Genomic DNA, 23,875 nt, shown 5'->3' on the forward strand with positions numbered 1-23,875 from the left:
CTACACAAATTTGGCCCTCCAGCTGTTTGGGGACTACAACTACCATCATCCCAGACCACTGGTACTGTTAGCTAGCGATTGTGGGAGTTGTAGTCCCCGAACAGCTGGAGGGCCGAGTTTGCCAATGCCTGGTCTAGATACTTGTTTAGAAAGAATAATTCTCCTTTTAATAGACACATCAGGCCCAATGCTGCCTGGTTTGCCGGTTTTCCTTTTAACTACCTGTAGGAGCGTCTCCACCCCCATCATTCAGCCCAGACGCTGAGATCCAGCACCGAGGGCCTTCTGGCGGTTCCCTCATTGCAAGAAGTGAGGTTACAGGGAACCAGACAGAGGGCCTTCTTGGTAGTGGCGCTCGCCCTGTGGAATACCCTCCCTTCAAATGTGAAGGAAATAAGCAGCTATCTTCTCTTTAAAAGACATCTGAAGGCAGCCCTGTTTAGCGAAGTTTTTAATATTTAATGCTGTATTGTTTTTAACACTTGATTGGAAACCGCCCAGAGTGGCTGGGGAAACTCAGCCAGATGGGCGGGGTATAAAGAATAAATTATTATTATAAATTATTTTGCCAATGTCTGCTCGGATCGTAACTCTTAATTCTCGGAAAAGCTGTTGCGATCGCTTGTTCTGAAGCAGGCACAGGCAAACTCCAGCCCTCTAGATGTTTGGGACTACAACTCCCATCATCCCTAGCTAACAGGACCAGGGGTCAGAGACGATGGGAGTTGCAGTCCCCAAACATCTGGAGGGCCGGAGTTTGCCCATGCCTGTTCTGAAGGTAAGAATGGAGTTGAAATAAACTAGATCAGACCTAGGCAAACTCTGCCCTCCAGCTGTTTTGGGACTACAGCTCCCATCATCCCTGACCACTGGTCCTGCTAGCTAGGGATCATGGGAATTGTAGGCGAAAAACATCTGAAGGGCCAAGGTTGAGGAAGCCTGATCTATTCCTTCTCACAAGATCCCATCGGCCTTAACTTCTTTTTTCTTTTTTAAAAAGAAGCAAACAATTTGTCATCTACTGTCTCACACGCTATTTATTATTTATAATTCTGTAAAATAAAATAAAATAATCACAATCATAATCGTAGTAGTCTGGTGATTTGTATTTATGAAGCCCTTTCCCCATGTTCTGTGAGCGCTGGCTGGTCTGTATTGATAGGCAACGTTGTCCTATTTGTAGGATTCTGGTTCCAAATGTTTCTTGTCGTCCACATTTGGAAAACTTTGATTTTCTTCCTTCCTTCATTCCGAGAAATAGCACGGAATTTGATGTGAGATTGTGCTCATCTGGCTTGGAAAAAGGAGAAAAAAAGGACATTTGGCTTTTCCCTTCCTGGAATTTTCCTTTGGAAAGCGTTGGTTTGGAATTGGAGTTGTACCTCTTGTTACCCCTATTCCGGTTTTCACCTGGGGAGAGTTGGTTTCCTCAGCCACCACTGCTCTAGATCAGGCATGGCCCAACTTGGTCCTCCAGCTGTTTGGGGACTACAACGCCGATCATCCCTGACCACTGGTCCTGTTAGCTAGGGATGATGTGCGTTGTAATCCCAAAACAGCTGGAGGGCCAGGTTGAACCACGCCTGCGCCTACTATGGATGAGCATCCGTGAAGTGCAAATACAGCAGTACCTCCGCTTATGTAACCCTTTGGTTACGTAAACTTCGGGATATGTAAGTGGCAACCCCAGAAGTGTTTTACTGGGTTTTGCAGCTTGCGCAGAAGCGCTCTAGCACGCCGCGCACATGTACAGAATGTTGCAAAAACCTCTGGTTGCAAAAACCTCGGAATCCGGCCAGACCTCCAGAACGGATCCTGTCTGCAACCAGAGGTACCGCTGTAATGTATTTGTGTGTGTGTGTGTGTGTGTGTGTGTGTGTGTATGTATATATATATATATATGTATGCAGGTTTTGGTGTCCTCGGGTGTCTTCCCGTGTAAAAGTTGGGGTGTCTAGGCGACGTTTCGACGAGGTCTCACTCGTCATCTTCAGGCTGGTGCTTTCGGCTTCTTGTTACTGGAACAGAGCGGGATCTCAATGTTTGAGTTCCTATAAATACTGTAGAGGGGGTGTGGTGTCTAGCCTCCAATGTTCTGGGCAGAGAGGAAGTTCCCAGGCTAGTGTGCCTTTTCTTCTTTTGTTCCTTAATTACTTGAGAGATACCTTGAGTGATTTCTTGAGTGATATCCTGAGTACCACTTAGGTGGGTCATTAGGTGTGGATTAGTTGCTAAAGTCTTTGTGTCTTGACCTCTTGAACTTTGTGAAGAGTTTTCCTGAGAAGATGGCTGTATTGCACTTAGTTGTGCTTTGGCTTGGCTTCGTGTATAGGGGCGAGCTGTGGTTTTGTGGCTTGTGTCAGCCAGATCTGTGTAGGGATTGCAGGGGGGTGCAGCATCCGGAGGTGCCACCATGGATTGGCTACTGGATGGTGTCAGTAATTCATCTGTGGAGAGGGTCTGGGTTTGGGTCTGGTGTGGTTGATTGGTGTTGGCGTTCTGTGTGCCTCTGGATCTGGTGTCAGTTTTTGTGGGGAGGGCTAATTTCCAGATGTCTGGCAAGCGGGATGTGTCGTCACGCTTGTTCATGTTGTGAGGGTGTTTCTCTATCTCGATGGCTTCCATGATTATTCTCTTGTGGTGATGTTCCGTGTTAAAGAGCAATTTGGAATCTGCAAAATTAATTTCGTGTCCTGTTTCTTTCATGTGTTGGAAAAGAGAGGAAGTTTTTTCTTCTTTTTTGACGGCATTCTTGTGTTCTGCGATACGTGCATTTATTCGTCTGTTTGTTTGTCCAATGTACGTGGCTGGGCAGACTTTGCAGGGTATTTCATAGATCCCTTGGTTTTCCAACTGGATTTTATCCTTGGGGTTTCTGAGGATATTGGCTATTTTTTGGTTGGTGCAAAAGGCTGTTTTGATATTGTGTTTATGGAGGATTTTGCTAATTTTATCTGTAGTGCCCTTGATATAAGGAAGGAGGGCCATGCCATTGTTTTCTTCTGTGTCTTGGTTTTTGGGGGGTGTTTCCTTTTGGATTAGCTTCGTAATCCTGTTCTGTGTGTGTGTGTGTGTTGCAGATTTAGCAGTCAACATTTCATCCGGTGTAGTTGTATGATTGCAAAAGCTTGTCCTCTTTTCTCCTTTTGTAAAAAGGGCGCCAGGGGTCAGCAAACATTTTCAGCAGTGGGCCGGTCCACTGTCCCTGGACCTTGGGGGGGGGCTGGACTATATATATTTTTGGGGGGGGGGGGGGATGAACAAATTCATATGCCCCGCAAATCACCCAGAGATGCATTTTAATAAAAGCACTCATCAATTCCTGGACCGTCCGCTGGCCGGATTGAGAAGGCGATTGGGCCGCATTCAGCCCCTGGGCCTTAGGTTGCCTACCCATGCTCTGGGCCATCCCCCCCCTCCCATTTTCTGAAATCTGAGACTCCAAAAATAGGGGGCGTCTTATACTGTGGGCCATCTCCTCTCTCCTCCCCCCCCCCCGGTTTTCTTAAACCTGAGTTTTCAAAAATAGACTGAAAAACATGGCAGCTTCCACTGTCAGGCGAGTGGCTTTCTATTCCGCCATCTTGCCGCTTTATCCGTATTTAAATTTGCAATACTCACAGTCAAATGAACGTTGCAGATAGAACTGCCGGCTCCTATGGCAGCCAAACGCTAAAGTCGACGTGAATTTAAAAACATGGAATTTAAAAAGAAAGCAGAAATGAGATTTTTGCATGGTAGACCTAGGTAGAGAAGTTTCTGCAAATTCCTTCGACCATTTCATGGCTGTCTGTCGAAAAGTGCCTCCGAGCATGCAAGTCTTTCCAGTGAAAACAGAGTTAAAGCTTTGCTTTCCAGGAAAAAAAAGCAATGCAAATCGCCAGATGATTTTTGCACCCAAACGGGAGTCAGAGGTCCACGTTCAGGATGCAAATTTAAAACGCGGTAAGAAAATGAGAAAAAAGATAAACATCCAGTTGTGTTTTCACTCATGTTCTCAGGATGACCATAGTGATAAGACCTGCAAGAATCAGAGGGAAAAATCCAGTTATTTCAGCTTAACTCGAGAAATAACCCACACCGAGAGGTTTGTTAGGTGTGGGGGGCACGCATGAAAGCTTGTTCATGTGAAGAGAATCGGAACTTACAGGGTTAAGCAGTTCTGAGTGACTGGCTATATTCACAGAGGCGAGTGTTTCTCTGTGTTTTTTTTTTCCTTTCGCTTTTGCGGCGAGGCAGCAAGATGTGCGCTCTCTCGCCGGGCTGATTTATGAGGTATTTCTACACGATTAAAGACTGTTAGAGATAAGCAAGAGAGCCTGCGTGCAGTCTGAGTTATTACACACACACTGCGACAGTTTTCTACCACTGCGACGACTCTGCTACAGGGAACTGACGGAGAGCTATGCACAGGGGTCCTATGGGGCGCAGCAGAAGCCTGCCAGACCACATCCAATAGCCACAGTTCACCGGGAGCCAGATGCACGTTTGTTAATATTTGTGAAATGTAGTTTGCATAGACAACTGATCTTTGTACAAACGCGGAAATGTCAGGGGGCTCAGATATACTTTCAATTGCAATCAGGGTGGATTGGATTCAAATCAATTTCAATCACGATTTCAATCACTAGTCAGTAAGACTTGATTTAAATCATATTTTTTTCTACAGAAAGGTTCAGCCTTGCTGCCATCCTCTTCATATTTGACAAGCACAGGAAGGTTTCCTTTTTGGAATAAGTTACAGAAAGGTTCAGCCTTGCTGGCATCCTCCTAATATTGACAACCAGAGGGAGGTTTCCTTTTTGGAACAGTAAAATTTCAGAATCGTTTTTACAGTTCTATCAAAAATGACTGATTTGGTTCTACTATTCGAAATACATTGACAGATAATGATGAAATGTTGGTGAGGTTTCATAAGCTAACTGTTTCTATTTGGACAGCTTTTCTGCTGTACTTAATTGAAAGGAGAAAAAGAATCATTTCCTTCATCACAATTTAAACCATTTATTTAACTAAAGCAATAACATGCTAGCATATGGACCCATGTTTGTTAACTGATGGGGTTGAACCTTTTTTAAAAAACAACTTAAGACAGACTGAGTTTTAGCACACATTAAAAACTTAAAACAAATCCTTATTTCCTGATGAATAGCTTTTGGACTATAACCTAAAAGGAAAACTATAGAAAGATTCTTCCTCCAAAAGCATTTTATTTCAAAAATCTGATTTTTAAAAACTTTTTTAAAAAAACCATTGATCTTTATCCACGCTGGTTGCAATTTTGCTGGCATGGGCCTCACACAGTGACTCGATTATAGGTTGTTTTTTTTTAAATGTTTCTATACACATTTTCATTTTTTCACTTGGTCCTGCCCCAAATCACATAATGTAATGATGACAAAAAGATGCGTACCTAATACGTAAGCTGCTACTAACTTTTGATTCACACTTAAGTGGAGGTAGAGAGGCACGAGGGAACCCCCTTCTCCCAATGTGGGAAGCATGAGAGCCGCAATGCACACGATTCCGAGGAACACGGTGAGCAAACTCGGCCCTGATGAGGCAATTCTGTTTTCTGGAAAAAGGAAAAGGCATTTGACATTATGGAAAGGGGCAGAATTTCTTTCCTTTCCTTTCTTCCCCCACCCATTTATCGAATTTAGTAAATAACAAAACTTTAAAAAAAAATCTTTATTATGTTGCAAAGTAAATAAATCAAAACAAAACCATACATAAAGAAAAATATCCAATAAAACAGAAAGAAAGAAAAAAGAAGAAAAAAGTAGACAGTTAAAGAATAAAGAAAAGTATAATATTTCAATACAATAAACACTATTTTACAAAATAATAATAATAATTAGACTTCCATCACTTTCACATTTCCTTTCACCTTGCATATTTTATCTGTATTTCAGTATTATTTTCCTCTTAATATATAGATTTGTATATATGTATATTTTCCCTTTTCTATTCATGAGGTCATTCTAGACACAGCCAAATTTTTACTTTTGAACCTTGTCTTTCTGAATAGTCATTCAAGCAATTCTATTCCTTCTTGACTGTATTCATTGGCTTTAGTCTTATTATATCCATCAATTTCGCCAGTTCTAAATATTCACATAATTTACATAACCATTCCTCTTTGGCTGGTACCTGGTTACCCTTCCAGTACTTAGCCACCAGAATTTTCGCCTCTGATGTCGCGTACAGAAAAAAAATAGTTTTTTCTTTTGGAATACAGTATCACTGTTCAATATTCCCAAAATATATGTTTCTGGTCTTTTACTATGTGAAGTTCTTAGTAACTTTTTTTTTTTTCATGAATCATGTCCCAGAACTTTCTGATCTCTGGACATGTCCACCACATATGGTAGAAGGTTCCAATCTGTTTTGTGCATCTCCAACACTTATTACCAAGCGATTTGTTCATTTTAGCCAATCTCTCTGGTGCTAAATACCACCTACAGTGCATTTTCAGGTAATTTTCTCTTATTAAATAACATACTGTAAAATTTATATTTTTTTATCCACAGTTTTTATGAATGGTATAATACAGGCATGTCCAATAGGTAGATCGTGACCTACTTAGACCTGAATCCCCCCAAAACAGGGGTATGTGACTGCCAGTTTTTAACTCTGAGTGGATCACAGTCTCTTGGGAGTTCGCCACCCCTGGTATAACAAAAAGTACAAATGACTATCCCAAATAACTATCCCAAAATACAGACGTGCCTTCACACTGGCCAGATTGGATGTGATGCCCTCTGCCGTACTTGAGGGCAGATACCAAAAGATTCCAAATGAGAAACGACTCTGCCCCTGTGCAGATGGCAATCTGGAAACAGTGGCTCATGTTTTCCTGTCCTGTTCTGTCCCCTTTATAAAGATCTGAGGAATGAGATCATCACCCCACTCTTACTTACCATCCCAGGCCGCCCATCTGTGGCCACATTGTTTTTTCTTTTATCAGATCAAAATGATCAGACAACAGCAAAGGTTGCTAGGTTTATCAAGGGTGCAATGAGATTAAGGGACACTATCTGAACAATAATCTTGGCCCTTTTTACCCACTGTTGTCTTTTTAATTGTATATATTGCTTGTTTTATGTTGCTATGGCCATTGGCTAATGTGAATAAAGTTTATCTATTTATCTACAAATGAGATCCACTTCATTCCTAAATGTTTCATTTCACCAAACAATCTTGCTTCCCGTCATATCCACCCTGCCAGAATGGCTAGGACTTCAGGGGTTGGCAGACTTTTCTGGCAGGGGGCCAGCCCACTGTCCCTTGACTATATTTTGAAAAATCAATAAAAAATGAAGAAATTCCTATGCCCCACAAATCACCCAGAGGTGTGTTTAAAATAAAAAGGTGCATTCTACTTGTGTAAAAACACGCCAATTCCTGGACTGTCCGCTGGCCAGATCAAGAAGGTAATTGGGCTGGATTCAGTCCCCGGGCCGTAGTTTGTGGACCCGTGGATTAGAGCAGGGGCCGGCAAATTTTTTTTGCTGCGGGCCGGTCCACCATCCCTAGCAACTTGAGGAGCCAGAGAAGCAGCACCGGGGGGGGGGGGTGTGGAGCTGGAAGAAGAGGCGGGGGCAAGTAGTCCTCCCGAGCCCCACCTGCTGCAGTTACCTCCTGGAGGCTGCCACCACTACTGCTGCTGATTCTCGTGAGTAGGCAGAGCGAGCTCATCCGCTGCACTCTCCGGCCCACAGGAGCAGCAGGGCGGCGGAGTGTGAAAGGGCTGGCTCCGGAGAGGGGCTGCTCAAAATGGCACTCAGCCAGCCCCCTTCCTCCTCTAGGCAGGGTGGGGAGAAGCAAGGAGGGAGGGATTTAAATCACTAGTCAGCAAGACTTGATTTAAATCATTTTTTACAGAAAGCTTCAACCTTGCTGGCATCCTCTTCATATTGACAACCAGGGGAAGGTTTTCCTTTTTTTTGAATCATAAAATCCCTTAGTTTTTTGTTTTTTTTTTTGCTTGTTTTTTTACAGAAAGCTTTGACCTTGCTGGCATCCTCTTCATATTGACAACCAGAGGAAGGTTTCCTTTTTGGAATTTGGAGGCACACCATACCATCATTTGCTAGACTAAGCTTGTAAGGTGACTTGATGTTACACCGTAATAGTACTATAAAAGAAGTAATTGCAACAATAAATGATATGTAGTGGGAATGAGAATTTAAAGGACTACAAGGTGCTGGTGGAGGAGAGTCAAATGGGTATGGTCCTCCATCCTTCCTTTCTTTCTGACCCTTTCCCTTTACTCTCTTTGGTTTTGGGGGGTGAACTTTTTGTCTGTTTGTAAATATGCTTAAATAAAACATTAAAAAGTCAAATGGGTGTGGTACTTGATCCTTCCCCCCCTTCCTGACCCCTTCCCTTTACTCTCTGGTTTTTGTGGTTAAGTGCAGGCTTCCTCAACCTCGGCCCTCCAGATGTTTTGAGACTACAATTCCCATCATCCCTGACCACTGGTCCTGCTGGCTAGGAATGATGGGAGTTGTAGGCCAAAAACATCTGGAGGGCCGAGGTTGAGGAAGCCTGGGTTAAGTGTGTGTACCTTATTAGTCAGTAAAATTTTATTTATACCCCGCCCTCCCCAGCCAAGACCAAGCTCAGCCCGGCTAACCTCAAATATCAAATACATGAAAACGCAACCAAATGATTAAAACACAGCTTAAAAATTAGAACCAGGATAAACTTAAATGGCTGCCCATGAATTACAACCATAGGGGTCGGGGACTTCAAGTATTCGTAAGGGCCAGCTATCCGTTTTGGTCCCACATGAGCCGATAAAAGGGCCAAAGAGATAACTTACAGGGTCCCATAGAGGGGGGGGGGTTCAAACTGGGCCCGGACCGAAGGCCAGGTGGAACAGCTCCGTCTTGCAGGCCCTGGTGGAAGGATGTCAATTCCCGCAGGGCCCTGGTCTCCTGCAATAGAGCATTCCCCCAGGCTGGGGCCAAAGCTGAAAAGGTCTTGGGCCTTGGATGAGGCCAGTTGAACTTCCTCAAGGCCTGGGACCTCCAAGATATTATTATTTGCAGACCCTAAGGTCCTCCACGGGGCATGCCAGGAGAGGTGGTTCCGTAGGTACGAGGGCCCTCGGCTGTATAGGGTAAGGTTACCAGGCGACCCCATTTCCCGGGGACAGTCCTTGGATTTACAAATCGGTCCCCTGACAAAGCCTATCCCCTTCAACTGAAGTTGAAAAGTGTCCCCGGATTCATGGGGGGGGGGGAATCCGGTAACGTTCGTATAGGGCTTTAAATTATGGTTACCAGATGTCCCCGTTTCCCGGGTACAGTCCCCCAATTTACAAACCTGTCCCCGGATTTAATGTCGCTGGATTTATATTGTTGTTGATTTATTGGTAGGGAATGAACGTGGTGTGATTGGTTCAATGGCACAAGGCACATCATATGGCTGCTGAGGCTGCCACCGCCACTGCCAAGGGGGAACTGGGGACGCCCGGCATGTCGACTGGGGGAACTGCTGACACACACACACCCCGCGACCCAAATCAAGCCGGGGGCGAGAGCGCCCGGCCACCCAGCTGACTGCTCAGTGGCGCTCCGGGGCAAGAAATACCCCGGAGCCGACACAGGGAGGAGGAGGAGAAGGAAGAGAAAGAGGAAGGCAAAAAAGAGGGAAGCCCCGACTTTGCTGTGCCGCCACCAAAGAGGAGAGGTAGGAGAGCAACAGGAGGGTGAGGGCACATGGACGAGCCCCGGCCCGAGCCAAGCCTACTCCACAGCCGCTAGCGCAGGCTTCCTCACCCTCAGCCCTCCAGCTGTTTTGAGACTACAATTCCCATCATCCATGACCACTGGTCCTGCTAACTTGGGATGATGGGAGTTGTAGTCCCAAAACATCTGGAGGGCTGAGGTTGAGGAAGGCCACACGACAGAGGAGACCACAGAAGAGAAGAGGGTACTTCTTATTTTTTTTTAAAGTAACTTTTCTTAATAGCTTTTTTTTCTCTTTTCAAAGAAAAGTGTCCCCGGATTCTTTGGAAAACCTTACTTGAAAGCAGGCATCTCCAACCTTTGGCCATAGGCCAAAACATCTCAAAGGCCACAGGTTGGGGATGCCTGCTTTAAAGGTGAAAACCAGCACCTAAAACCTGACCTTGTGCTCCACCAGGAGCCAGTGCAGCTGGCATAGTGCTGGGTGGATGTGGTCCTGCGGCGGGGAGTGTTCTGCACCCGCTGGGGTTTCTGGGTCGGCTTCGAGGGCAGCTCCGCGTAGAGCGAGTTATAATAATCGAGCTGGGAGGTGACCGTTGCATGGATCACAGTGGCTAAATCAGGGCGAGGGAGGTAAGGAGCCAACTGCTTAGCTTGGCGGAGATGAAAAAATGCCACCTTTGTTATAGCTGCAACTTGAGCCTCCGTATTGTCTGCTTGTAAATATACTTAAAGAAATAAGAAAAGGCAACTGGAAATTATGTGTGCAACAAAACCGGCAAGAATTCTACTAGCACCAGCTCGGAAGAAAGCCCAATGAAAAAAACAGTGTCAAGAGAAACTCCCGGGATATGCAGCATTAGCCAAATGAACAGATAAATTACACAAAAGGGACAACAAAGACTTTAAAAGAATTTTGAACCATTTATGATATATATGAAGAAACTGTTATGATATTGAAGCAATGCTGCTGCAAAGTCCTAGCTTGAAAAGTAAACATGGTGGGAATGTTGGGACCAGGAAGTGCAGGAAGTGTTTGTCACAACACTGCTGGAGTTTGAAGAGAGCAGTCATGTTTTTTGTAACGCTGCAAAGACAGAAATAAAAGCATGTAAATACGTTTCTGTCTATCTCTTTCCCCTGCCGGGGGGGGCAGGAAAGAGGGGGGGTGTTCTTCTCACGTTTGAGAAGAATCGCCGATCGAGACCTAGCCTGCGCTTGCTGGGGAATGCAGCCAGGGAGGTCAACAGGGAATCAAGCCGGGTGCCTGGGATTGTTGCCAGTTTCTGCTGATATGGGCTTGAATTCCGACATCTGGTAGCACGGAGCCGTTGGCATCGATCCATGAAAGCAGCTAAAGAGGTTGATGCATCGTATTCATCCTCTGCAAGGAGATAAAGGAGTTTGTGGTAGCGTGCGGATGGAGGCTACTATGAAAGGCTGAACACCGAAGCAGACGTTTTTGCTGATAAGCAAGGAGCTACGGAACCCCCAAGGTATGCTGATTTAAGGGCTAAAAGAGTGAACGCAGATTGATTCTTCTCTGGTTCACAAAAGCTGTTTTTTTGGATAAAGAAACAGCACTGAGAGACAGCCACATTCTTCGCATTCCTGGAACTGATAAGATTTGCTTGCTCAAACCTGGAATGTCCAGTTGCTAAGCAACGAGACTTCAGTCTTTTCAGCTACTTCTGAGCCAGTTAGCTTGAAAAGTGGAAAATTACAAGCCAAGTGAGGCTGGGACTGTAAGAGGCAAGAAAAACAATGTTTGTTTTGTCTGCTATCTCACTGCTCTTGGAGGGACTTCCAAAGCAGCCTGCCTTTAGCTGCCAGGTGCAAAGAGTAAACAGCCAGCTATTGGATTTTAGAGGCTTGAGAGTGAGAGCTCAGACTTCGATTCAAAATGGATACCAAGAAGGGGGGAGGCTAACCTTACCCACCTCCACTGACTAATGACAATTATGCCTCATGGTCTGTAAAGATGAAAGCCCTGCTTCAGAATCAGAGGATTTTGGTTGGAATTCACAGAATGTGAGAGCCAGGACGGCCATAATTCTGTGTGCCTCAGATTATCAACTTGTGCATATTCAGGATTTGCAATACGCGCAAGAGATTTGGCAAACGCTGCGTAGAATACATCAAAGAGATGCTGGTTCTTCAGCGTTGCTGCATTTTGAAAAGCTGACCAATCTTAGGCTAGCGTAGCGCCTGGTGGAGATGTGCAAGCGCATCTGACAGAGATGAAATTCTTACGCCAGCAGATGGCGCAACGCAATTTTCCTCTACAGGAAGAGATATTCTGTTTCATGATTATTAACAGCCTTAATCGGACTTATAAAACGGTTGCAAGTCAGCTGGGTTCTCTACCTGCCAGAGATCTTACGGCGGAGAGAATTTGTGCTGTGATTCTCAATGAGAGAGATCGCCTTGCTGCAATAGATGTCAAAGACAGGGGGAGAGAAGCTCGGAGTTCTGACACCCCCACTGCTAGTGCAAGTGAAGAACAGGCTGTTGCTTTGAACGTTGTCCGTTGTTTCAATTGTGGACAGACTGGGCATCTTCAGTGGAATTGTAAGAAGCCACATCAACAGAAAGGAACTAAGGGGAGCTCTGCAAAGCCTGAGGCGTCAGGAAAAAGTCGTACCAAGTCCCAGGTGAAACCTGCAAAGGCATTGCTGTCAACAAAAGCCGCATTTTCAACGGAGAATGCTTTTGCTTTGGACACTGGAGCGACGCAACACATGACGTCACACCGAGGACTGTTTTCAACGTTTAAGAAGCAAAGCTTCGCTGTGAAACAGGCCAATGGCCAGGAGCTGGAAGCGACCGGGTTTGGAACTGTGTATCTTGAAAGTCTGAACTTGACTATTAACAATGTGTATTTGGTTCCTGATTTAAAGTTCAATCTGCTGAGTGTTTCGCAGATCACAAAGAAAGGACTGACTTTGTCCTATGATAGAGAAAGCTGCAAAATCTACAAAGATGGAGAGCTGTATCTTTCTGCGAAAGAGAAAGATGGACTGTATTTGTTGACTTTTGATCAAAGTGATTGCATAAAGTGTAATGCATCTGAATCTAACATGATTTATCTTGCACGTATGGCGAAGGACGTCCAGAAGGCGACCAACGTTAACAGTGCATTTCAGCGAGTGTATGCTGATATGATTGGTCCTCTAGCACCATCTAGAGGCAATGCAAGATATTATCTTGTGTGTGTGGATTATTTCACTCATTATGTGTGGATATACATATTGCAGAAACCACAAGAAGCCTTAGAAAGGTTTAAAGAGTTTTGTGACAAGGTTAAGACTGTTCATGATGCTAACATTGATTGTCTTTTCACAGATGAAAAGCCAGTTTTTCTTTTACAGAATTTTCAGGATTTCCTGGATAAGAAAGGGATAAGGCACAAGACTGCTGTTTCTGCAGGAGTATGGAACAAAAGTGTCTGTGTGCAGTGCCATTCAGAACCTTCAATTAGTCAAATCTCCAGGCCCCGGTGGACTTACCTCCAAATATTATAAGGTTTTGAAGGACTATTTGACACAACCTCTGTTGGAGGTCTGTAACCAGATTATGGAGGGGAGGAAGGCACCGGAAACGTGGAAAGAAGCTTTCATCACATTGATACCCAAACTAGAAACTGAAAAGACCCAGCTTAAGAACTACCGCCCCATCTCACTCCTAAATGTGGATTACAAAATTTTTGCGGACATTTTGGCAAGTAGGTTTAAAAAAGTGCTTAATGAAGTGATCCATAAGGACCAGGCCGGCTTTCTCCCTGGTAGGCATTTGTTTGATAACACAAGAAACATTATCGACATTTTGGAACTTCTACAAACAAATCTTAACACTAGAGCAGTTTTAATTTTTATTGATGCGGAGAAAGCCTTTGACAATATCTCTTGGATGTTTATGAAGAAAAACTTGGAAGGGATGGGAGTGGGGCGGGGGTTTGAAAATGGAATAGAAGCAATATATTCAGAACAAAAAGCTAAATTGATAGTAAACAATGTGGTGACAGAGGAGTTTAAAATTGAAAAAGGGACACGGCAGGGGTGCCCTCTATCCCCCCTACTGTTTATTTCAGTTCTGGAGGTGCTATTGAACATGATTAGAAAGGACCGGTTGGTACAGGGAATTGAGGTCGGAGTGAAACAATATAAATTGAAAGCATTTGCAGATGACCTGGTATTAACACTGCAGGAGCCTGTCTCTAGTACTAAAAGAGTGTTAGAATTAATTTCTGACTTTGGTCGGGTGGCGGGATTTAAACTGAACAAGCAAAAAACTAAGGTTCTAGCAAAAAAATTGACAACTACAGAAACAGATGAGTTTCAGAAAGAAACAGAACTAAATGTGGTTAAAAAAGTAAAATACCTAGGGGTGTATCTGACCTCCAAAAATTTGAATTTGTTTAAAGATAATTACGAGAAATGTTGGTCAGAAATTAAAAGAGATTTGGAAATATGGTCAAGATTGAAACTTTCCTTGTTGGGCCGAATAGCAGCCATAAAGATTAATGTATTGCCAAAAATGTTATTTTTGTTTCAGGCCCTACAGATCGTGGACAAGGTGGAATGTTTTGGAAAGTGGCAGAAGGATATTTCCAAGTTTGTTTGGCAGGGCAAAAAGCCCCGAATAAAGTTTAAAATATTAACTGATGCGAAAGAAAGAGGGGGATTTGCCCTGCCAGACTTGAGGTTATATTATGAATCTGCAGCCTTCTGCTGGTTGAAAGATTGGATCTTACTGGAAAACACTGATGTCCTAGATCTGGAAGGGTTCGACAATGCTTTTGGGTGGCATGCATATTTGTGGTATGACAAGGTTAAAGTGCATAAATTGTTTAAAAACCATATTGTCAGAAGAGCAATTTTGATGGTCTGGACAAAATATAAAGACTTATTGGAGAGTAAGACTCCGAGGTGGCTCTCACCGGTGGAGGCCAAGGCACGTAAGAGACTTAACATGGAGGCCAATTGGCCTAAATATGGGGAAATAATTGAAAAAATTGGAGACAATTGGAGGTTGCAGAGCTTGGAAAAACTAAAAAACAAGGTGCGAGATTGGTTGCACTATGCACAAATTCAAGAGGTTTTTAAAGTGGACAAGAAGGTTGGATTCCAGGTGGAAAAATCGAAACTAGAGACAGAACTGTTAGAGCCAAAAAATAAACTACTTTCGAGAATGTATAACTTGCTGCTTAAATGGAATACTCAGGATGAGACAGTCAAATCCGCCATGATAAAATGGGCGCAGGATTTGGGGCATAACATTATGTTTGAAGACTGGGAAAGGTTATGGAACACCGGAATGAAATTTACGGCATGTAGTGCCTTGAAGGAAAACATTATGAAAATGATATACCGGTGGTACATGACCCCAGTCAAGCTTGCTAAGATATATCACCTGTCTGATAATAAATGCTGGAAATGTAAAGAGGCGGAAGGGACATTCTTTCACCTCTGGTGGACCTGCCCGAAAGTGAAGGCCTTTTGGGAGATGATTCATAATGAACTAAAAAAGGTACTTAGATTTACCTTACCTAAGAAACCGGAGGCCTTTCTCCTGGGCATGGTGGACCAGAGAGTGCTTAAGAAAGATAGAACTTTTTTTATGTACGCCACTACAGCAGCAAGGATCCTGATTGCAAAGCATTGGAAGACACAAGATCTACCCACGCTGGAGGAATGGCACACGCAGTTGATGGACTATATGGAACTGGCCGAAATGACTGGCAGAATCCGAGACTTGGGAGAAGAAACAATTGAGGAGGACTGGAAAAAATTTAAGGACTATTTGAAAAAACATTATAAGCTGTACGAATGTTAAAAAATGCACCTTTTAGGAAATTCTAGCTTCAGCAATGATAAATTAATGAAATGGAAATTAAGGCACAAGAAGTCAGAGGTAGAATAATGAAATAACTTTATTGTGTTTAAATGAAAATGTACATGATTTGGGTTATAACATCTTTGAAATTAGGTAACATGATAAAATGAAGGATACAATAAGTATTGAAATAAGTTAACAAATTGCTGATGTTCTGTACTACAGAGAATGCAGGGTTTGGAGGATGCGGGGAAGTCCATTAGACTTGATGGAAAAAAGAACATGGAAATTCGTAACTTTTCTATTTTATTCCTATAATCTGTTTTCTATTCTTTTTTCTGTATTTCATAAACTCAATAAAAAATATTATTAAAAAAAAAGTGTCTGTGTGCAAGTGAACAAAGAATTGCAAAATGGGATGAAGGCGCAATTGCTGAGTTCACATTTGCCACATGAGTATTGGGAGGAATCGCTATTGTGTTTTTGTTACTCGTGGTTGAGAAAGGTTTCAAAAGGTTTAGGATGTTCTCCTTTTGAAAAGCTATTTCACAGAAAACCTTCTGTAGCCCATTTTAAGGTTTTCGGGTCTCATGTCAGGACTGAAGCTCCAGGTGGAGTAAAGAATGCCAGAGGCATTTTTGTGGGTTATGAAAAGGGTCTCTACAGAGTAATTTTGTCTGAATCTGGTCAGGTGATTCTCACAAAATTTCTAGAGAGTGCTCCTGAACAGGAGAGAGTAATTGTTCACACATTTCCCACTGAGGAGAATTCAGATGATGATGATGATTTTACTGATTACAGTGGTACTGAGAGTGACAGTGATAGCTCAAAGAGCTCAGTTGACACAGTCATTGAGAGGAAATCTCACACAATGGCTAGACCTTCACAGGTGGAGGACGAACCACTGTTTACTATTGGAACTGGTTCTCCAAAGAGTCCTGAGACTGAACCAGTGAGCAGAGAGGATCATCACCTCATACGCAGGTCCGAGAGAGTTACAAAGGGTGTACCACCCAAGAGGTATTCAAAAGAGTTTGTTAACTCAGCTGTTGCATGTGTTACTATTGTTGACAACTCAAGACAGGTTGAAGCTGTGTCTAAGTCAGAGACAAAGACACAACTGGGAGTTGTTAAGCGTAACACTACATTCCCTAGCCAAGGTAATGCAGATGCACTCATTCCTTGGAAGTCAGACAACCAGAGAGGTACACTGGGGAAACCAGTGGCGGGTAGTTCCAAGGGTGGAACTGAAACAACAGGGGAGTGTTATATGTATAACAACTGTTTTCTTCTCTGGATCAAGCTATGTTCGCAGCGCACATTGATTCATATGGGGGAGTATGTTACGATATTGAAGCAATGCTGCTGCAAAGTCCTAGCTTGAAAAGTAAACATGATGGGAATGTTGGGACTGCCCGTGGGAAACAGAGGGACAGTCAATTCACAGTGCGAAGCACCGGAAATAGCTCAGAGTGAAATATGAGCTCTTCCGTTTATTCCTGTCCAGGAAGTGCAGGAAGTGTTTGTCACAACACTGCTGGAGTTTGAAGAGAGCGGTCATGTTTTTTGTAACGCTGCAAAGACAGAAATAAAAGCATGTAAATACGTTTCTGTCTATCTCTTTCCCCTGTCCGGGGGGGGGGGGGGGAAGAGGGGGGGTGTTCTTCTCACGTTTGAGAAGAATCGCCGATCGAGACCTAGCCTGCGCTTGCTGGGGAATGCAGCCAGGGAGGTCAACAGGGAATCAAGCCGGGTGCCTGGGATTGTTGCCAGTTTCTGCTGATATGGGCTTGAATTCCGACAGAAACAACACGAAGAGTTGGACTCATTGGCAGGGTTTGAGTAAACATTCACAAGTGTATATAACATGGGTAGCCCAATCGCCTTCTCAATCCAGCCTGCAGACGGTCCAGGAATCAGCATGTTTTGACATGAGTAGAATGTGTCCTTTTATTTAAAATGCATCTCTGGGTTATTTGTGGGGCATAGGAATTTGTTCATTTTTATTTAAAAAAATAGTCTCCAAATATGTACATATAGTCTCCAAAATATAGGGCTGCCCCCCACAAGGTCTGAGGGACAGTGGGCCAGCCCTGGCAGAAAAAAATAAGACGCAGGATGAAGAAATTGAAAGTAAAACCAAATGGAAGGATAAGGGAAGTGCAGGGGAGGGGGGCAGGAAAAAATGGGAAATTGTTGGAGAGATATTTCATCAAGGATGTATATATCGCAAAACCAATAAAAACTGTTTAAAGAAAAAAAATTAAATATGCTTAAATAAAACAATTTTTAGAAAGAAAGAGGCAGGTACCGGTATATAGCACCAAAAAGCAATGGCGTTCCAAGCACCCAACTACCTGGCTGGGATAAAGCCTGCTCGAAAAAGACGCTCTCTGCCAGGTGCTCCGTGATCATCTTCTCCTCCTCTTCCTTTGGCTCTTTCGCCGCCGGAAGCAGCATGGCGATGACCTCTTTCCTCCCCAACGCTTTCCTCTGACTCTGCTCGGAGACCAGGAGCCGAAACTTGTCAATCACACCATAGTGGCACGGTTGAACGTCTCGGTGACGGATCATGCTGTAACGGGAGAGTGTGAACGGCCACATTTCCATTTCTAACACGTTATTGCTTTTTTTTGTTTTAATGTTTATTAAATTTTCTTTTTTTTCTTTATAACAAGCATCCCCAACCTGTGGCCCTCCAGATGTTTTGGCCTACAACTTCCATGATCCCTAGCTTAACAGGACCAGTGGCCAGGGATGATGGGAATTGTAGTCCAAAACATCTGGAGGGCTGAATGTTGGGGCTGCCTGCCTTATAACAACCAAATAAAATTTCTTTATCAAATATATCTTTTCTCAAATTGAGCTTTGCCTTCCTTCCATTCCCCTCCCTGATTTCCATATGCAATCACTTTTATCTTCGCATTTCTAAATCACCCTATTTACCTTATCTCAGGCTTCCTCTCAATATGGACAGAGGAAAGTTTCCTTTTAGGAAAGGTTCAGGCTTGCTTGCATCCTCTCAATATGGACAAGTGGAGGAAGGTTTCCTTTTGGGAACCATAAAATCACCCATTTCCTACCACCCTTATGAGAAATACCCCACCCCACCCTCCCACTATATATCAGGGTCTGGGGACTTCTGTTTCAGTGTATTTGAAGAAGAGCGCCTGCACATAGAAGCTTAGACCCAGAACAAACTGAGTTGGTCTCTAAGGTGCTACTAGACAATTTTTATTTTTTTATTATTTCAGCTATTTTTGTTCACCTGCATAATCTCCCTTGCTTTTTCCTGCCGGACTAATTGCAGTCATTCACAGTCGCCCACAGGTTGACCAATCCCATTGAGTTCTACTACCCTTTGTAGAAAAACCCCGCCCCACCCTCCCACTATATATCACGGCCTGCTAATAATAACAACAAATAATAAACTTTGATTTGTATCCCGCCCTCCCCGGCCAAAACCGGGCTCAGGGCAGCTAACATCAAATATGTAACACTGGTATAAAATCAAGCAATAACGAAACTACCTCCTGAAAACAAGTCAGGATCAAATTAAAATCCAATTAGATGGCTTTCTGCAGGATTAGGGTTGGGAACAGTAAACGCTCATCAGGCCCAACTATTTGCGCTGCTCTTATATGGGCCTGGGTGGCCTCTTTTCATACTAGTCCTTATACAGACTTCAGTTTCCGTATCTGAAGAACTGCGCATGCACACGAAAGATCAGACCCAGAACAAACTTCATTGGTCTCTACGTTCCTCCTGGACCATTGTTCTTTATTTTCCCCACCCTGAGATGTCTTGATAAGGGTGGACTATACATCTAATAAAGGGAAGATCGGCCTCTGGAAGGCAGGTTAGTGGTTGCTATTCATTACAAGCCAACAAACCCCAAACCAGCTTTTTTTTTTTTTAAAAAAAAGATTTTTATTAAAGTTTCAAAAATTATATAAAAACAAAACAAAACAATAATACAAACAGACAAAAGTAAAAACAAGTATAATTTCAATCCTTTATTTTCTTATAACTTACTTCCCCAACTTCCTCATACCTCCCCTTTCTGTATCCCAATTTCTAATTTATTAATTCAGTAAATCCTTTCCCTTAATTTTCATTTAATTTTTGGCCTTTCTTTTCTTTTTACTTATCCATTACAGCTGCAAACCACGTAATTTCTAAACCAACGTCATTCTAACATTCATTAATTTTGCAATGTTTCTTAAGATAGTCCTTAAATTTCTTCCAATCTTCTTCCGCTGTCTCTCTTCCCTGGTCTCGGATTCTGCCAGTCATTTCTGCCAGTCCCATATAGTCTATCACCTTCATCTGCCATTCTTCCAAGGTGGGTAGGTCTTGTGTCTTCCAATACTTTGCGATGAGTATTCTTGCTGCTGTTGTGGCGTACATAAAGAATGTTCTATCCTTCTTTGGCACCAATTGGCCGACAATACCCAAGAGAAAGGCCTCTGGTTTCTTCAGAAAGGTATATTTAAATACCTTTTTCAGTTCATTATATATCATTTCCCAGAACGCCTTAATCTTTGGGCACGTCCACCAAAGGTGAAAGAATGTACCTTCATTTTCTTTACATTTCCAACATTTATTATCAGGCAAGTGGTAAATTTTTGCAAGCTTGACTGGGGTCATGTACCACCTATATATCATTTTCATAATATTCTCTCTTAGGGCATTACATGCCGTAAATTTCATACCGGTGGTCCACAACTTTTCCCAGTCAGCAAACATAATGTTATGACCAATATCTTGTGCCCACTTAATCATGGCTGACTTCACCATTTCATCCTGCGTATTCCATTTCAACAGCAAGTTGTACATTTTTGACAAATTTTTAGTATTGGATTCTAACAATTCTGTTTCCAATTTTGATTTTTCCACCTGGAAGCCAATTTTCCTGTCCAACTTGTAAACCTCCATTATTTGATAATAATGAAGCCAGTCTCGCACTTTATCTTTTAATTTCTCAAAGCTCTGCAATTTCAGTTTGTCCCCTTCTTGTTCCAAAATTTCCCAATATTTCGGCCATTTGGACTCCATATTGAGCCTTTTCACAGCCTTTGCCTCCATTGGCGACAACCACCTTGGAGTTTTATTTTCCAGCAAGTCTTTATATCTAATCCAGACATTATATAATGCTTTCCTGACAATATGATTTTTAAAGGCTTTGTGAGCTTTAACCTTGTCATATCAAAACCAGCTTTTTACTCACATGTCAACGCAGCACTGAGGCTTCACCGCACCCACTGCATCAACCACAATGTATTTATTTGGGGTTGTGCAAAGAACTGAAAGAAAAAGGGCCGTTATTCGATGTCAGCCAATTGCCAGGAACTGGCACAGAAGCGAAGCTCAACATCAGGCACAGGCAAACTCTGTCCCTCCAGTTGTTTTGGGACTACAACTCCCATCATCCCTAGCTAATTGGATCAGTGGTCAGGGGTGGTGGGAATTGTAGCCCCAAACATCTGGAGGGACAGAGTTTGCCTATGACTGCTCTACATTTTTTCGTCATTTACTTCACCTACCGCAGGGATGGCCCAACCCGGCCCCCCAGCTGCTTTGGACTACAATTCCCATCATCCCTGACCACATTTTTAATAAAGAATTTATTGAACAGGCAAAGTCTTAAAATACATGCAATACCAGGAAACAAACATAAAAATTATTGAGAGTATACATACAAAATAACAAAAATAAAGGAAAAAGAGAGGGAGAGGGAAAAAAGAAAAGAAGAAAGAAAAGAAGAATAAATAAATAGAGTAAAAAACATAGTAATAGCTCATATTTTAGTCAGCAAAGAAAAGAAACTTCCAACTATACCCATGGTAAAAGGTAAAGGTACCCCTGCCCGTACGGGCCAGTCTTGACAGACTCTGGGGTTGTGCGCCCATCTCACTCAAGAGGCCAGGGGCCAGCGCTGTCCGGAGACACTTCCGGGTCACGTGGCCAGCGTGACATCGCTGCTCTGGCGAGCCAGAGCCGCACACGGAAACGCCGTTTACCTTCCCGCTGGTAAGCGGTCCCTATTTATCTACTTGCACCCGGAGGTGCTTTCGAACTGCTAGGTTGGCAGGCGCTGGGACCGAGCAGCGGGAGCGCACCCCGCCGCAGGGATTCGAACCGCCGACCTTTCGATCGGCAAGTCCTAGGCGCTGAGGCTTTAACCCACAGCGCCACCTGCGTCCCTATACCCATGGTACTAATTTTCAAATAAACTATTATTTACAGTTACACAACATTGTTTTTCGTTAACTGTTGGGGAAACGCTGAAGACCATTGTAATTTCAAGGAGCTAGATGACATACCTCTTTCCCTTTACATTCCTGGTTTTAAATTTGCCGATTCATGCTGGTATAACTTGTTTTCCACACACCTGTGTCAGGAGTTTCCTGGGTTTCCTGTGTTCTAGGTGCTGATTGGCTAGTGGGGAGGATACCCAATTGCAGTGAATTGGGTTGGAGATGCTCAGCTGCTCCGCATTCCTGTTGAGTCACAACCCGTGTCCCAGGCTGATCATGAGTGATCCCTGCTAACCAGGTGCAGTCAATCAAAGTTGGCTATAAAAGCTGTAGGTTGAAGGGGCTCACAGAGCTTCTTCACAGATTGAGGTACCAGATACTGTTGGCTGGGGTCTCTCTTGCTGCTCTACCTGGAGGTCCAGGCAGCTGAAGGGGAGATTGTGTGTGACTTCTGTCAGGTATGCTGTAATTTGTGTTTTGTATGCCTGCTGCTATCTGTTAACCTTATGCAAATAAAGCATTACTTATTCTTCATCCACTGGTGTGTTTATTGGCTCCAGATCTAGAAAGAACCCTGCCCTTGGCAGAACATTAACTTAATTTAACTTTATCTAATGTGTACTTTGTATTACAACGCTCATTCAATATCCTCCAAAAAACTTTTACTATTGCAGTACCCTTTGAGATATTACTTATTAACCAATCCTTATTTACTTCTTGTTTTGTATTTCCTCTTCCTGACCCCGTTCTCCTTGCTAATTGTAAGTACTCTTATCAATTTGGCTTGCCATTCAGTCTTTGAGGGGACATCATCCCTGACCACTGGCCCTGTGAGCTAGGGATGATGGGAGTTGTCCCCAAACAGCTGGAAGGCCAAGTTGGGCCATGCCTGATCTAGACTCCCAAGTTATTGTAAACCACCCAGGGACTTTCAGGCAAAAGGCAGGTCAGAAAGTGAATAAAAGGAAGTTGAGGCAATCCCTCCTCCCCAAGCAAGCCCTTCAATTGAATTGTACCTGAGACGCACCTTTGAAATTTAAGGCAAATTCATAGGGGTTATAGAGAGTCAACACCTGTTTGTGGGTCGACTGGTCGTCCGCGTAAAAGATAAGCTCCGTGGGGAACAGGAATACAGGAAGGGTTCCTTCCACTAACTCTGGCTGCTGTTTTTGCTGCTGCATTGGCCCCGAGTCGTCCTCCCCGCTGTGCCTTCTGCTCACAGGACCGCTTCATCTCCCCAAGCGTCTTGTCAGAGCAATTTAGGAATCCAAAAGCATTTTGGCAAACCTATAGGCAGAAAAACAACAACGGTAAAGGTCAAAGGCTCTGGTTCACATACTTTGGCAGCCAGGTGGATATATATTAATATATAGCAAGCTTCCTAAACCTTGGCCCTCCAGATGTTTTGAGACTACAATTCCCATCATCCCTGACAACTGGTCCTGCTAGCTAGGGATCATGGGAGTTGTAGGACAAAAACATCTGGAGGGCTGAGTTTGAGGAAGCCTGATATATAGAAACAATCCTAATATTGTTCATAGTTGTTTCAAATGGAGGACTTCTTGTTTCACAGCTCGTACTCTTGGCCACTATACTCCATACCGCTATTAATAAAGTTTGGCCCTCCAGCTGTTTTGGGACTACAACTCTCATCATCCCTAGCCAACAGCACCAGTGGCCAGGGATGATGGGCATTGTAGTCCCAAAAAAGCTAAGAGGGGGTCATCCCTGACACAACTCCGGGAACTCCGCCACGGGAGAAGGAGGCGCTGCCCACCACTGCCCGGGACCCCCAAGGCGAGAGAGAGTGACCGCCAAAGACATGACGACGACCCCCCCAAAAAAAGCCAGGCCCTCCTCGCCCTCAGTGAGGGTCGCCTGCTTCTTCGAGAGCCATTTCCCCCAGGAAGCCCCCCCCAACGGCCCGAGACCCCCGAGACCTGCAGCGCAGCTCCTTCCCCTCAAGCCCGAGGAGACCCGCTTTTGTTTCGGGGTCGGGTCGCCTCGCAGCTGTTTCGGGACTACAACTCCCATCAAGGAGCAAGAAGTGAGGGATGGTGGGAATGGTAGTCCCCAAAC

The 23,875-nt window shown here is 43.8% G+C and overlaps 1 protein-coding gene and 1 pseudogene across 3 annotated transcripts in view; one reads left to right on the forward strand and one right to left on the reverse strand.

Moving 5' to 3' along the window:
* The window catches only part of LOC310835961 (P2R1A-PPP2R2A-interacting phosphatase regulator 1-like), a 53,910-nt pseudogene extending 45,562 nt beyond the window's left edge, over positions 1-8,348 (forward strand). The window contains exon 11 of the transcript XR_014568646.1: positions 8,005-8,348. The product of XR_014568646.1 is annotated as a P2R1A-PPP2R2A-interacting phosphatase regulator 1-like (transcript). The remainder of the gene's footprint in view (positions 1-8,004) is intronic.
* Positions 3,513-23,078, reverse strand: LOC310835968 (motile sperm domain-containing protein 1-like). 2 transcript variants are annotated; one of them, XM_083720936.1, is made up of 5 exons: positions 22,824-23,078; positions 20,767-20,842; positions 17,894-18,111; positions 5,414-5,575; positions 3,513-4,021 (listed from the first exon to the last, which is right to left on the reverse strand). In XM_083720936.1, exons 1-5 carry the CDS (start codon positions 22,975-22,977, stop codon positions 3,990-3,992), a joined length of 642 nt encoding a protein of 213 aa, XP_083577062.1. In that variant the 5' UTR covers positions 22,978-23,078; the 3' UTR covers positions 3,513-3,989. The 2 variants fall into 2 exon arrangements, with proteins under 2 accessions (XP_083577062.1, XP_083577061.1); XM_083720935.1 differs by lacking the exon at positions 3,513-4,021 and having other exon boundaries at positions 5,215-5,575.
* Between the last annotated feature and the right edge of the window lie 797 nt (positions 23,079-23,875).

This window comes from Podarcis gaigeae (genome assembly GCF_964106915.1).
Source record: "Podarcis gaigeae genome assembly, chromosome: W".
Taxonomy (NCBI): Eukaryota; Metazoa; Chordata; class Lepidosauria; order Squamata; family Lacertidae; genus Podarcis; species Podarcis gaigeae.